The sequence below is a fragment of the Mobula birostris genome, chromosome 16 (assembly GCF_030028105.1).
Source record: "Mobula birostris isolate sMobBir1 chromosome 16, sMobBir1.hap1, whole genome shotgun sequence".
NCBI classification, from domain to species: domain Eukaryota; kingdom Metazoa; phylum Chordata; class Chondrichthyes; order Myliobatiformes; family Myliobatidae; genus Mobula; species Mobula birostris.
The window spans coordinates 73,317,505-73,333,484 of NC_092385.1; the positions used below are offsets into that span (position 1 = coordinate 73,317,505).

General features: G+C 37.5%; 1 protein-coding gene across 1 annotated transcript in view; it reads right to left on the reverse strand.

Moving 5' to 3' along the window:
• The window catches only part of celsr3 (cadherin, EGF LAG seven-pass G-type receptor 3), a 359,789-nt gene that overhangs the window by 74,654 nt on the left and 269,155 nt on the right, over window positions 1-15,980 (reverse strand). The window contains exons 19-22 of the mRNA XM_072280082.1: window positions 9,139-9,322; window positions 6,358-6,507; window positions 5,054-5,225; window positions 846-1,013 (exon numbers count right to left, since the gene is read on the reverse strand). Coding sequence (XP_072136183.1) covers window positions 846-1,013; window positions 5,054-5,225; window positions 6,358-6,507; window positions 9,139-9,322 — 674 coding nt within the window. The remainder of the gene's footprint in view (window positions 1-845; window positions 1,014-5,053; window positions 5,226-6,357; window positions 6,508-9,138; window positions 9,323-15,980) is intronic.

A 15,980-nucleotide genomic window follows, 5' to 3' on the forward strand; every position in this document is an offset into this window, starting at 1 on the left:
GACAAGCCTAGGCTATCAGAAATACTGATGTATCTTCCAGAAAAAGTGGGAACAATCAACCAAATCACGCTTTCACTGAAAGCATGGAGTGTAGGAGTGTAGTGCAATACTCCATATCAGCATGGGTGAATACAGCTAGAACATAATGAGGATAGGTCGAGCAAGCTAAGGCTTTTCTCTTTGGAGTGAAAAAGGATGAGAGATGACTTTATAGAAGTGTAACAAGATGATAGGAGGCATAGTTAGAGTGGATAGGCAGAGATGTTTTCTCAGTGCAGAATGACTAACACGAGGGGGCATAATCATCACGTGATTGGAGGAAAGTAAAGGGGGGGATGTCAGAGTTAAGTTTTTTTTAAATACACAGAGTGGTGAATGTGTGAAACATGCTGCCAGGAGTGTGGGAGAGACAGATACATTAGAGACATTTAAAGGACTCTTAAGCACATGATAGAAAAACGGAGGGCTACGTGGGAGGGAAGTATTAGATTGATCTTAGAGTTAGCACAATATCATGGGCTGAAGGACATGTTTTGTGCTGTAATGTTCTATATTCTATATTCCAAAACATCGAAGAATCTCATCACCATGAAGAGCAAAATTCAGTCTGTTTAGTACCTCGACTCTTGGGCTCAACGTCTACAGCAACACTGGCTGCACCACATGGAGGGTACAAGTCTGGGCAGGATCAACAATCTGTTTTTCAGGTTCCCTCTGACAATTTGTCATTCTTTCCTGTTGGCTTTGAAAGTTAATTTCTGAAACCCAGACATGACAACAAAGGAGGAAAACTTGTTAAGTAAGATATGTATGGATAATTTCTTCTTGCAATTCAAGGTACTTACAGACTTGAATGATTCCATTGCACACATATAGGCTTGCTGCGATTGGTAGTCTCAAGCAGACGAAACTCCAACGTCAATGGTGAGTTTAATGGCCCATGCACAAACGTGTTGTTGTGGAAAATAGAGATAGTTATAATTGGAGAGTTCATCACAGGATGTTTTGGAAGTCTGTAATTCAAGGAAGTTCAATATAACAATAATTTTAATATTGGAAGGAATAAGAGAGAGGAAAGGCTTCCAACTCTGTTTAATTAATGATAAAGGTTCTGACTGTTAAATTAAGGTAACATTGTATTTGAAGTTCAGCTATGAGATTTCAGTTGATAATTTCTCACTACTATAACTGTAGCTTAATCATTAAAGAGGAGAGAATACTGAAGACCAAGTCTATCCCTGCAAAGTAAAAGTTGATCCAGTGTACACACATAATTTAGACTCAAGCAACACACATTAAAGTTGCTGGTGAACGCAGCAGTCCAGGCAGCATCTCCAGGAAGAGGTACAGTCGACATTTCAGGCCGAGACCCTTCGTCAGGATGAAGGGTCTCGGCCTGAAACGTCGACTGTACCTCTTCCTAGAGATGCTGCCTGGCCTGCTGCGTTCACCAGCAACTTTGATGTGTGTTGCTTGAATCTCCAGCATCTGCAGAATTCCTCGTGTTTGCGTTTTTCAATTTAAACTCAGTTTAGAACAATTGCTAAAGTATTCATTGCTGAAGGAGTTGATTTTAACTCAAAGTTCAGCAACGGTCTCATTTAAGAGTTAACCTGCATGCTTAAGATCTAATTAAATGAACTTAAGAAATAAACTGTCAATTTTCTGCCAAATATTTATCCTCTAATTAATTTCACCAAAATTGATTGGAGGGATATTGGTGACAATATTTTGTCAACCTCCTCTCCATCAATAACATTACAAACTGGCATGAACTTAGCAATTGGCTTCTTGATTTGTTTAGATTGAATTTAACCAGGACCATATCATGGCATTGCTTTAAACTAAGTATGAACTGAGTTTAGAAACTGTCGGGGGGGGGGGGGAGTGGAGGTGTATTGAGTTAACGAGAATTGAGGAAACCTCACAGTGACTAGTTAAACCTAGCCCAAAGCATCCAAAGCATAATGATTGTGGATGAACAAGACTGATAATTACTGTTACAAGGCATCTCTGCAGAGTTCCTCTATGCTCTGACCAAGATTCAACTATCTATAGCTGCTTTTTAAACACCCTTTCCTACATTATAAGGTTAGAATTATGCATTGTTAGGCTTCATCAGTAATTTCTTAGTATAAAACAGACTATGCTATATGCACCGGATCTGGTTTAGGCACACAAGTGTTAAGTAGCTTTTATACAACACATGTGCCAAGCACTGTCTTTAACAACAGGAAGTCTGATTATCTCAGCCGTTTAACCACATTATCGTTGCAAAATTCCTCTTTAATCCTTTGGGATTACAAATAAACAGAAATGCCACTCTGTGAGCCACATGAATGTTACATGTTATTACAGCACAATAAAAGATGGGTATTTTGCAATGAACACCTCTCTTTTCATGATCTAAAACTTCACTATTATCTACAAGACACAAAGTAGAGTGTAGTGCAATACTCCATATATGCATGGCTGAATGCAGCTAGAACACTATGAAGATAGGTTGAGCAAGCAAAGAGCTTTTCTTTTTGGACTGAAGAAGGATGAGGGGTGACCTTACAGAAGTGTACAAAATGATAAGAGGCATAGATAGAGTGGATAGCCAGAGATGTTTTCTGAAGGCAAAATGACTAACACGAGAGGGCTTAATCTTCATGTTATTGGAGGAAAGTATAGGGGGGATGTCAGAGTTAAGTTTTTTTATATACACAGAGTGGTGAGTGTGTGAAACATATGACCGGGGTAGTGGTAGAGACAGATACATTAAGGACATTTAAGGGACTCTTAGGCATGTGGATGATAGAAAAACGAAGGGCTACGTGGAAGGGAAGTATTAGATTGATCTTAAGAGTTTGCACAATATCGTGGACTGAAGGACATGTTTTGTGCTGTAATGTTCTATATTCCAAAACATTGAAGAATCTCATCAGCATTAAGAGCAAAAGTCAGTCTGTTTAGTACTTTGATTCCTGGGTTCAACATTTTACAGCAACATTGGCTACACCACTTGATGCACAGCAATAACTTGTTATGACTTTTTTTGATACAATTCCAAATAATCAACTTCCTCAACTCAGATATTGGGGAAATCTATTATCCACAAGTTGATCAAAAAATCTCAAAATTAGTTTTTATTATTTTGTAATCAATATTTGAATACTTTTAATATTGAGATATATCAATTGCTGAAATGGGGTCAGAGTGTGCCAGAGGTCCATGAGTGTCAGGGAGTAGGAGTGAGTCCATTGCTATTACAAAGTAAAAAGGTCTTAAGGTGGATAAGTCAACTGGACCAGGTGGACTACATCCCAGAATCCTGAGAGAGATTGCTGAAGAGATAATGGATGCATTGGTCATGATCTTTCAAGAATCACTTGATTCTGCCACGGTCCTGGAGAACAGGGAGATTGCAAATACCACTCTACTCTTTAAGATGGGAGAAAGGTAATTACAGGTCAGTTAGCCTAACCTCAGTGGTTGGGAAAGTGTTGGCATCTATTATTAAGGATAAGGTTTCGGGGTACTTGGAGACTAATGGTAAGTCAAAGTCAGCATGGTTTCTGTGAAGGGAAATCTTGCCTGACAATTCTGTTATAATTCTTCAAGGAAGTAACGATAAGGTGGACAAAGGAGAGGCAGTGGATGTCATTTACTTGGATTTTTAGAAGGCATTTAATAAGGTACCACACATGAGGCTGCTTAACAAGATAAAATCCAACGGCGTTACAAGCAAGGATAAAGGCTGACAGGCAGGAGGCAGCGAGTTGGAATAAAGGGGGCCATTTCCGGTTGGCTGTCAGTGACTAGTGGTGTTCCTCAGGGGTCAGTATTGGGGCTGCTACTTTTCACATTGCTTGTCTATTATATAGATAATTGAATTGATGGCTTTGTGGCAAAGTTTGCAGATAATATGAAGATACGTGGAGGGGTAGGTAGTGCTGAGGAAGCAATACAATTGCAGCAGGATTTAGACAAGTTGGAAGAATAGGCAAAAAAGTGACAGATGGAATACAGTGTTGGGAAATGTATGATGATGCATTTTGGTAAAAGGAACAATAGTGCAGACTATTATCTAAATGGGGAGAAAATTCAAACATCAGAAGTGCAAAGGGATTTAGGAGTCCTCGTGCAAGACTCCCAGAAGGTTAATTTACAGGCAGAGTCTGTGATAAAGAAGGCAAATGCAATGTTGGCATTTAATCCAAGGGGAATAGAACATAAAAGCAAGGAGATAATGCAGAGCTTTTTTAGACACTAGTCAGGCCACACTTGGAGTATTGCCAAGAGCTTTGGGCCCCATATCTCAGAAAGGATATGTTGTCACTGGAGTGGATCTACAGGACGTTCATGATTCTGGGAATGAAGGGGTTAACATATGAGGAGCGTTTGGCATCTTTGGGCCTGTACCCACTGGAACTTAGAAGCCTGCGGAGGGATCTCATTGAAACCTACCAAATGTTGAAAGGACTATATAGGCTGGATGTGGAGAGGATGTGTCCTTTGATAGGGGTATCCATCAAAATTGAGGGGTGATCTTTTAGAACTGAGGTAAGGAGGAATTCTTTTAGCCGGAGAGTAGTGAATCTGTGGAATGCTCTCCCACAGACTGTGGTGGAGGCCAAGTCAGTTGGTATATCTAAGGTGGAAGTCGATAATTTCCTGATCAGTCAGGGCATCAAAGGATTTGGTGAAAAAACAGGTGTATGGGGTTGCGTGAGATCCAGATCAGCCATGATAGAATGGCGGAGGAGAGCTGATGGGATGAATGGCCTAATTTTGCTCCTGTGTTCTACGGTCTTATGGGGCAGAATGGGAGCATAGGGATTAGCACGATGTTATTACAGCTGGCGTCAGTGTTTGCGTGGGTTTTCTCTGGGTGTTCCAGTTTCTTCCCACAGTCCAAAGATGTACATTTGGTCACTGTCACTTGTCCTGTGTTGAGGCTAGGGCTAAATTGGAGGTTGCTGTGTTGCATGGCTCGAAGGGCTTCAAGGGCCTAATTCTGCACTGTATCTCTAAATTTAAAAAAACGTATCAAATGTTGAAATCATACCTTAAGTTACGGCGATCTGTGTTGTACCGTGCAGGTAGTAAGCTACCTAATGTCCTATAAATGAGGAGGATCAGAATAGTCATTGTGGGCTCAGGCTCTGGTGAAATCCGTTGGTGTAAGACTTTACTAGTTTCATTCCGCACATGGATCTCCATGTTGGAGGTAGGTGCAACTGTGTAGATATAAGAGGTAAATTTAAATCTGACAAAAACTGCAAGAGCAGAAAATCAATGAAATAGTTCTCAAGGGTTCAACAATGGTCACACTTAATCACTGAAAATTTCCATCATACAAACATTTGTATGAAATATCAGATCCATAATATTTTATCATTCAGGCTGTTCCCCAGGGAACGAATGGGTTCTAATATACAGATACCCATAAACTGATTTTTGTCTGTAAGTCAGAAAATACACAAAAATGACTTGATGTGCATTTGACTTTCCTCTGCATTGTAACGAATAGCATCAAATTAGGTAAGACTGATGAGAAAGGACAGAGTGGAAACTAGTTTTGCCTTTTAGAGGAAAGGAGGTATGTTCCTACTTCAAATTTTTGAAATTAATAATATTATGGGAGCTCATTTGTAATGCGTTTGTAACTTGGAGATGGCCTCCATGTAGCTGAACTGTACTGATGAGAGGTGACGAGTGGTAGCGGTTAACACAATGCTACTACAGCTCGGGAGTTGCTGGCAGTGTGGTTCAAAGGGCCTGAAGGGCCTATTCTGCACTGTATCACTAACAGATAAAATGTTAATTTTGTTGCTCTCGCTATAGACTCTATTTGACCTATTTTTTGGCTTTTCTACTTTTATTTCAGATTTCTAGCATCAGCAGCATTTTTCTCTTCTACATTAGTATTACTTACGGAATCTAATCAACATTTACTGGTCTGCGTTCTCTATTACCCACATCAATCATCAATATAGAAAGATAGATACTTTAGTGTCACAGTAGCATTACAAGTGCACAGATATACAAATATTAGAAGAGAAGTAAGAAAGAATAAAAAATAAGTTACCTCAAACAGTCTACAGGAGGGGGTCATCTATTCTCCAGCTATAGGTTCACTCATTATAGAGCCTAATGGCTGAAGGTAAGAATGACCTCATATAGTGCTCTGGAGCAGCACATTTGTTTTAGTCTATTACTAACAGTACTCCTCTGTTCAGCTAAGGTGGCATGCAGAGGGTGAGAAACATTGTCCAGAATTGCCAGGATTTTCCGTAGGGTCCTTTGTTCTACCATGTGCACTTTTTTTGGAATTCTGTTGCTGAAACTGCAAAGACATTTGCTAATTACCTTTTACTTTCGATGGCAATAGAATAGATGTCGGCAGTACAACATGTGTCTCTGTATCCCACACATACTGGCCACGGAAGAGTCCGCTGTGATATCGAGGGAATCGCTTTCTTGCTTTAATGCTGTTCTCCACATGATCAATTGTTAGGACTGAAATAGAAAACCATGATGAAGTTTATTACTAGAGTAGAGATACAGTAAAATTCATATTGCTCAGCCTTAAGCTTTCAATATTAGGAAATATAAAGACAAACATTTTACACCTACATAACTTTGAACATATAACCTTTATAATACATCTTTATAAACAACACACACAAAAATTCTGGTGAACGCAGCAGGCCAGGCAGCACCTATAGGAAGAGGTACAATCAACGTTTTGGGCTGAGACCGTCCGAAGGGTCTCGGCCTGAAACGTCAACTGTAACTCTTCCTATAGATGCTGCCTGGCCTGCTGCGTTCACCAGCATTTTTTGTGTGTGTTGTATGAATTTCCATCATCTGCAGATTTCCTCGTGTACTGTAATACATTTTTATAATAGTTTTATGTAGGACTGGTAGAAGAAACAGTCATGCTTCTAAACTTACTTGGAATACTTTTTAAACGGGCACTACAGTAGTACAATGGTTAGTGTGATGTTATTGCAGCACAGAGTGTCAGAGTTTGGAGTTCAATCCTGGTGCTCTCTGTAAGAAGTTTGTGTGTCCTCCCTGTGTAATGTATGGGTTTTCTCCCACAGTCTCAAGATTTACCAGTTAGTAGGTCAATTGCTCAGCATAAATTGTCCTGTGATTAGGCTAGGGCTAACTCAGTGGTTGCTGATGACACAGCTCATAGGGCCATAAGGGCCTATTCCATGCTGTATCTCAAAATAAATATAGATAGATAGATAATATTCACATACAGAATGTGGCAGTGTCAGTGTTTGTTCTCTATTACTAATTGTCATTGACAAGCTTGGGTGAGCAGTCCTCTTGAACACGTACAATTATTTAGAAGAAATTAGGATGTTCTGAGATTTTAAATCAGGAATAATAAGGAATAGTGAAGAATTTCGAACTTAGATAATACATGACACAGAGAAACAAATACAAGTGGTGGTTTATGAAGCCCGATCCTCTGAGAAATAGACTGCAGTGGCAGAGAGATTGTTAAAGAAACCCTAGCAAGTCGCTGTATTGTAATTTGCAGATAGTACACAATTAAATAAAACTGCTGCACCACTGGTGGAAGTATTGAATGCTCCTGCTGGTGGATAGATGGAGTGTTTTGCTATAGAGGGGTCCAAGGTCCTTGGGTGTCTTTGTAATTACATTCAGCCAAGCAAATGAGCAGCAATTTATACTCTTGAGACATGTTCCATAGATAATGGAGAGACTTTAGGGATGTGGATTGAAACAACCAAGTGATATCCAGTCTCTAATTTACTCATAATGGTCAATAATAGTCTTAGTGAGGGGAACAGAGACTAGCCGATGGCTCTTTCAATTTAATGTCAAGCAGAGGTACTTAGGTTCCCTCTTTGAAGATGTCAAAGGCTGGCGATTGTACAATATGAATGTTACTTGCCACTTACTAAACTGTGCCTGAATAGTGCTGCTTTCTCAACTTCACTATCTGAGGAATGGTGCATGTAACTGACTAGTTCACAAATGGCAAACATCTCCACTGCTGACCTTATCATGGAGGGAAGGTCAGTGATGGAGCTTGAGAATAAAAGCAAAACAGCTTTCATTACGTTACAATGAACTTTGATGTCTCTGTGACTTGTCTCTCTTTCTGATCATTTCAGATGAGGCTAGTTAGCTTCAATAGCATAGTAAATTCCAACTTACAAATGTATTTAGTGTACCTCAAATTCAAAAAGAACAGCAAATCAGGAAGTTGTACAAACATAATCTATACAATGTTTAAGAATTAAGTGGTTGATTCATCCTCCATTCTGAACCATTCTCTATTAATAAAACCTGGTCTAAATTGCAAGTATGTCCTTTTAATCCAATCTGCTGCTAATATACACACAGTGGCCGCTTTATTAGGTACAATAGTGGAGCCCAATCTGGTCTTCTGCTGCAATAGCACATCCACTTCAAAGTTCGATAGGTTGTGCATTCAGAGATGTCCTTCTGCACACCACTTTTGTAATGCGTGGTTATTTGAGTTACTGTCACCTTCCTGTCAGCTTGAACCAGTCTGTCTATTCGCCTCTGACCTTTCTGATTAACAAGGCATTATCAGCCACAGAACTGCTACTCATTGTATATTTTTTGCTTTTTTTTTTGCACCATTCTCCGTATACTCCAGAGACTCTTGTGTGTGAAAATCCCAGGAGATCAGCAGTTTCTGAGATACTCAAACCACCCCGTCTGGCACCAACAACCATTTGACGGTCAAAGTCACTTAGATCGCATTTCTTCCCAATTCTGATGTTTGGTCTGAACAACAACTAAGCCTCCTGACCAATTCCACATGCTGTTATGCATTGAGTTGCAGCCACATGATTGGCTGATCAGGTATTTGCATTAATGAGGTGTACAGGTCTTCCTAATAAAGGAGCCACTGAGTGTAGAACCACGTTCCAAAGTATTTCACTTTTATTAACGTAGGTCTTCATGGATACTTACTGTAATCTTGATACCTTCAGGGATGCCTGGAATGAGACTGCATCTCAATATCTTACAACTCATCCGTATCCAAGAACTTGCAAGTATAGGCTAATCAACACAGACATATTAAACAAGATAATCACGGCATTCTCTGACATTCTAACAGTGACTTACTAATATTGGGGGTTACAATGGCAACTGGGTTCAGGTAAGTAAGCTTCATGTTTTGAGCCAGAGTCCTTGCATAGGTCTCAAGTTGTTCCATCAGGTGAGCAATCCCTTGTTCTGTCTGCTGAAGTGCGTTCCAATGTTCTCTGTTTTCTAGATCTAGAGCAGCACTTCCTGCTTGAAGGAGATTCTAAAACATTAAATAGGATCATCATGATACTTGGCATATCCAAAGAGTATCTGACATTGGCTTTCAGTGCTGCTGTTACTTTCGACATAACCTGCCAATTATAAATTATTTTTGCTGTGATTTGATCAAGCAATAATCTATACAAAGCATTAACATTGATTCTGTGCAACATAAATAAAAATTTTTTGATGATATGAGTTCAGTCTATCAGCACTTGCAAAACTAGAAAGACCATCTGAAGGTAATTCCAAAACAAGCTGATACAAAATAGGGAGAGAACAACTTATTTTCCAAAATGGTTTCAATCAAATGGCATTTGTCCAGATTTTGTTGGGGTAGGATCATTATCACCACATTTTATTGGACTTATGGGTACAAGTTCCAGATATTTTTTAATTCAGCAAAATCTCAATGGTACGGAAGGGAATGATAGGCTATCCGGTGAATAATAGGATTAGAATACTAAACAGCAAGAGTAAAATATTGATAAATAAACAAAATCCTAATGGGGGATAAACTGGAGTCAGCATGGAACAGAGAACACTAATAGCACAGTAAAGGCCCAGGGTTCTATACAGTTCCAACATTACCCTGAGGCTCTTGAAATCAATCTCCTGACAAATAAAGATCAACACACCATACACCTACATAACCATCTTATTAACTTGCGTGGTAACTTTGAGGGATCTATGGAAGTTAGTGAATTCAGTGCCAAGTCAGAAAGAATGTGGGGCCAAATGAAACAGATTCAGCAAAAAAGATGAAACAATTATCTTAGCAACATAACTGGGAAATTTACAGTAGATTTTCATAGCTTAAAACCAAGGAGATTCCAAACTTAGGTTTAAAAATTAACATGCGACCTAAATTCAACTTCTGTTTCCTTGTAATAACAGAAGCTACTAATGAATTTTGACAAGTCACTGAGTGCATAGGTCTGGAGTCTTAGACTTGGCAAACATGAAAGCAGTTTTAATGTATTCTCAGTTCCGTTTAATATAAGAACATGAATACAAATAAAAATTAACCATTTGGAATCTCAGGCTTGTACTTCCATTCAACAAGGTCTTGGCTGATCTCCAAACTCATGTAACAGTCCTCTACCTATTCAACCTATGTCATGATTTTTTTTAATATCCATAAATATATAGATCTTTGTAACACAATCAACTCTCTATGGTAGAGAATTCCAAAGATACACCTCCCTTTGAGTGAAGGCATTTCTCCTCATTTCAGTCCTTAATAGTTTACTCATTCTTTTGAGAGTATGATCTTTAGTTCTGCACTCAAGTCAGAGGAAACCATCTGTTCCCAAAACCACCCCCCGCAAGCCCAATAGAACACTAAAAACAATTAAAACCTTAACAGAGGTTAAAACTTGATGCCATCTTGAATTACTTGGCAACCTACTAAATTCAAGTGCCTGAGGTAAAAACTAAAAGGTTTCAATAAAATTAGATATGTTGAGAAGGTATTCAAGTAACTGTGATTACCGTAATTTGAATAGCTGCGGTCATGAAATACAAACGTATATGTAATCAGATTGTGAGATTATTCAAGTTCTTCAGTTGCTGTCACTGTACCAGGGGAGATGTCTGATGAACTCTAATGTATTAGATATAAGAAGTGAAATGGGCAAGTGGTTCACTGAATCAAATGCTCACATGTAGAATCTTGTCACGTAACAGTCGACTGATTGCTCTCTAACTAGGGCTTCAGGTTGACTGTATGGTTAAGAAGGCATACGGAGCATTGGCCTTCATTAACTACATCGACTGTAGGATTGAGTTTAAGAACCAAGAGGTAATGTTGCAGCTATATAGGACCCTGGTCAGACCCCACTTGGAGTACTGTGCTCAGTTCTGGTCACCTCACTATAGGAAGGATGTGGAAACTATAGAAAGAGTGCAGAGGAGATTTACAAAGGATGTTGCCTGGATTGGGGAGCATGCCTTATGAGAATAGGTTGAGTGAACTTGCCCTTTTCTTCTTAGAGCGACAGAGAATGAGAGGCGACCTGATAGAGGTGTATAAGATGATGAGAGCCATTGATCGTGTGGATAGTTAGAGGCTTTTTCCCAGGGCTAAAATAGCTAACACAAGAGGGCACAGTTTTAAGGTGTTTGGAAGTAGGTACAGAGGAGATGTCATGGGCAAGTTTGTTGTTTTTTTTTTACGCAGAGGGTGGTGAGTGCGTGGAATGAGCTGCCTGAGACTGTGGTGGAGGCGGATACAATGGGGTCTTCTAAGACAGGGATCCCCAACTTTTTTTGCACTGCGGACTGGTTTCTCTTTCAGATCTTTTTATTGTATATATAGGAAAAGTAACATGAGTACATCGATGTAACAACACTTACAATGCCTCAAAAAAAACCATCATCTTAAAGATTGAAAACAAAATTTTGTGATAACAAAAAAAAAACCTACTGAGCAGAAAAGTGAGAAAAAAAAAAAGAGAACCCATTAGGTGTTCAACCCCGGAGCCATGCGTCATACAAAAAGCTTCTAAAAATAAACATCAAACCACCAGCAAGAAAAGAAAATATACTAAAAAAAATTACAATTAGATCGTGGAAAAATTATATCAATTAACTCAAATGATAATAACCAGCAAATGAGCCCCATCTTTTCTCAAAATCAAATAAAAGTTCAAAGGTTTGACTTCTAATTTTCTCCAAACTAAGATATAGCATCACTTGAGAGAACCATTGTGACAAAATGGGAGCTGATGTATCCTTCCACTTCAACAAAATGGCCCTCCTAGCTATCAATGTAACAAATGCAATAACATGTTGGTCAGACACAGAAATACCATGAATATTTTGAGGAACTATTCCAAAAAGCACAGTTAATTTATTAGGTTGTAAATTAATTTTAAGTGCTTTAGAAATTGTTGAGAAAACCGACTTCCAGAACTGTTCCAATATAGAACAAGACCAAAACCTATGTGTCAGTGTAGCTATCTCAGTTTTACATCTATCACAATGACTATCAACATTAGGAAAGATTTTAGAAAGTCTCTCCTTTGTCAAATGATAATGATGTACAATTTTAAATTGAATCAATGAATGGCTAGCACAAGTTGAAGAAGAGTTAACCAACTTCAATATCCGCATATAATCCTCCGTCATAAAAGTCAAATTAAGTTCCTTTTCCCAATCCTGTTTAATCTTAGATAAAGGACGCTTATCCCATTGTAATAGTAAATTATAAATTCTTCCAATAGAACCCTTAATCAAAGGATTCATATTCATAATAGTATCTAACAGGTCAGCCTCCAATATGTAAGGGAAATTACTTAAATATTTTTGTAAAAAATGTCTAACTTGAAGGTATTACAGAAAGTGTGAGTATGAAAGAGAATATTTATCAATTAATTGTTCAAAGGACATCAATCTATCTTCTTTAAGTAAATCCAAAAAAGAATTAATACCTTTATTTTTCTAAAGTAGAAAAATTGGATCATTCAAAGGCGGCTTAAAAAAGTAATTTCGGTAAATTAAACAACAAAATTTAAATTTTTTAAGATTAAAAAAATTGCCGAACTGGAGCCAAATTTGTAAAGAATACTTAATCACAGGATATAAATTTAAATTAACAACTTTACCTAACTGCATAGGTAAAGGAGCCCCCAATAACGAGGTTAAATAAAACTGTTTTACAACTTTTAGTTCCAGGTCTACCCAAATTGGCTGATCACTCTTATCAACCCAGTATAACCAAAAAGACATATATTGCAGATTAACAGCCCAATTATACATTCTAAAATTAGGCAAAGCAAGACCTCCATCCTTTTTCAATTTTTGTAAATGACATTTACTAATTCTTGGTCTTGTATTATTCCAAATAAAAGATAAAATAATAGAATCAATCCGATCAAAAAACTTCCTAGTCAAAAAAACAGGAATATTCTGAAATAAATATAAAAATTTCAGTAGAATCATCATTTTAACTATATGAATATGACCAACAAGTGAAAATGTAAGTGGACTCCATCTACTAAATAAATACTTCATAAAGTCTACTAAGGGAACAAAATTAGCTTTATAAAGATCCTTATATGTTTTAGTAATTATAATACCTAAATATCTAAAAGAGTCTGAATACTATATGAGTATTATCATATATAGAAACAGAATCATTTAAAGGGAACAATTCACTTTTACTAAAATTAATTTTATATCCTGAAAAACCTCTGAATTCATTAAATAATTTTAGCAGGACAGGAATGCATTCGTCAGGGTTAGATATATAAACCAATAAATCATCAGCATAAAGAGAGACCTTATGCATGGTCTCATTCACAAAGATCCCATGGATATTTTTAGCCTCACGAAGAGCAATAGCAAGGGCTTCTAATATTAAATTAAACAACAAAGGACTTAATGAACAGCCTTGCCTTGTCCCCCGTGAAAGCTGAAAAAAAGGAGACCTACAATTGTTAGTAACAACAGTAGCAATAGGGGCTTTATATACCATTTTAATCCAATTATTAAAATTAACACCCAAAGCCAAATTTCTCTAAAACATTGAATAAATATTTCCATTCGACTCGGTCGAACGCTTTTTCAGCATCCAAAGATACAACATATTGTGGAATTTTAGAAGAGGATGAATATATAATGTTAAATAGTCTCCGAACATTTGAAAAGGAATAGTGATCCTTTATAAAGCCTGTTTGATCTTTACAAATAATTTTACCCAAAATATTCTCCAACCGATTGGCCATTATCTTTGACAAAATCTTAGCGTCAACATTCAGTAATGAAATAGGTCTATATGAAGCACAGTCAGTGGGATCTTTATCTTTTTTAAGAATTAAAGAAATAGAGGCCTCATAAAAAGTAGAGGCCTCATAAGAGGGTAAGTCACCTTTCACAAAAGAATCCTTAAACATTTCCAACATATACGGAGAGAGCAACTTTCCAAATTTTTTTTATAAAATTCTACCGGATAGCCATCAAGTCTTGGGGACTTACCAGATTACATTGAAAAAATAGCTTTATGAATTTCGGCTTCAGTAATTTGAGCATCGAGAATCTTTTGATCCTCAGCCGAGATTTTAGGAAAAACAATCTTTCGTAAAAAAGCATTCATTTTAGAGGAATCTAACGGACATTGAGATTTATATAGCTCAGCATAAAAGTCTTGAAAAATCTTATTAATTTCCTCATATTCCTGAGCTAAGGTACCATCTTTCCTACGAATTTTCATGATTTGCCTTTTGGCTGCAGCCATTTTTAACTGAGATGCAAGCAGTTTATTATTTTTATCTCCAGACATATAAAATTGGCTCTTTAACTTAAGCAAATAACCTTCAATGGGATGAGTTAATAACAGGTTATACTATGATTGAAGTTCCACCCGTTGTTAAGATAAATCAGTACTGGGGGAAATTACATAATTATCTAAATCTTTAATTTGTTTTGAAATTCTACCTAATTCTGCTTTAGTTTGTTTTTTAAGTTTAGCTGAATAAGAAATAATCTGACCGCGTAAAAATGCTTTAAATGTATCCCATATAACTAATTTAGACATACCCCCGATATCATTAAAAAGAAAAAATTCTTTTATCTGGGTTTCAATGAAAGTGACAAAGTCAGAGTTTTGCAATAATGTCTGAGACATGTGCCAAGGTGGGCGGACAAGAGTGACATCATCAAATTCAAAAGACAAACTCAGAGGCGCATGATCAGATATAGCAATAGAGTCATATTCGCAGGTTTTAATACTAGGCAAGAAGCGGGGATCGATTATAATATAATTGATCCTCGAATATTTTTTATAAACGTGTGAGCAGAAAGAATATTCTCTATTGTCGGGATGAAGATACCTCCACAAATCAATCAACCAAAAAGGAATTAATAAATGACGTGGATCGATTTGGAAGTAGCTGATTGGTTGAGCTCTTATCAATCATAGGATTTAAACAACAATTAAAATCCCCACCCATTATGAGCATATATTCATTTAAGTCAGGCAGTAAAGTGAATACCTTTTTTAAAAAACAATCGTCTAAGTTAGAACCATACAAATTAACCAAAACAAATTTTCTATTACAGATTGTTCCTTTAACAATTAAAAATCTACCATTAGAATCTGATTCAATATCATCTTCCCGACTGGTTTAATATTGACAATATTCTTGCGGACCGGCCGACCTGGGGTGGGGGGGTGGTGTTCAAGTAGGATTAAATTCACCTCAACATGTCTTTTACAGTTAGGGTTGCCAACTTTCTCACTCCCAAATAAGGGACAAAAGTAGCAGTCAAATCCCGGGACACTTTACTCCAGGAAAGACTACCATGACCATGAAGCCTTGCGCAGGCACCTGTGTGCGCATGTGTGATGTGCGCATGCGTGTACGTGCCGGTTTTTTCCCCCCACAAATCAGTTTGGCCTTCATCTTCCCGACTATACTGTACATACATTATTTCTACTTTATATAGGCTGTATACTTATCATATCATTCCTGCTTTTACTATATGTTAGTGTTATTTAATTTCGGTTTTATGTGTTATTTGGTATGATTTGGTAGGTTATTTTTTGGGTCTGGGGATGCTCAAAAATTTTTCCCATATAAGTTAATGGTAATTGCTTCTTCGCTTTACGCCATTTTGGCACGTAAGGTTTCATAGGAACGCTCTACCTTAGCAGG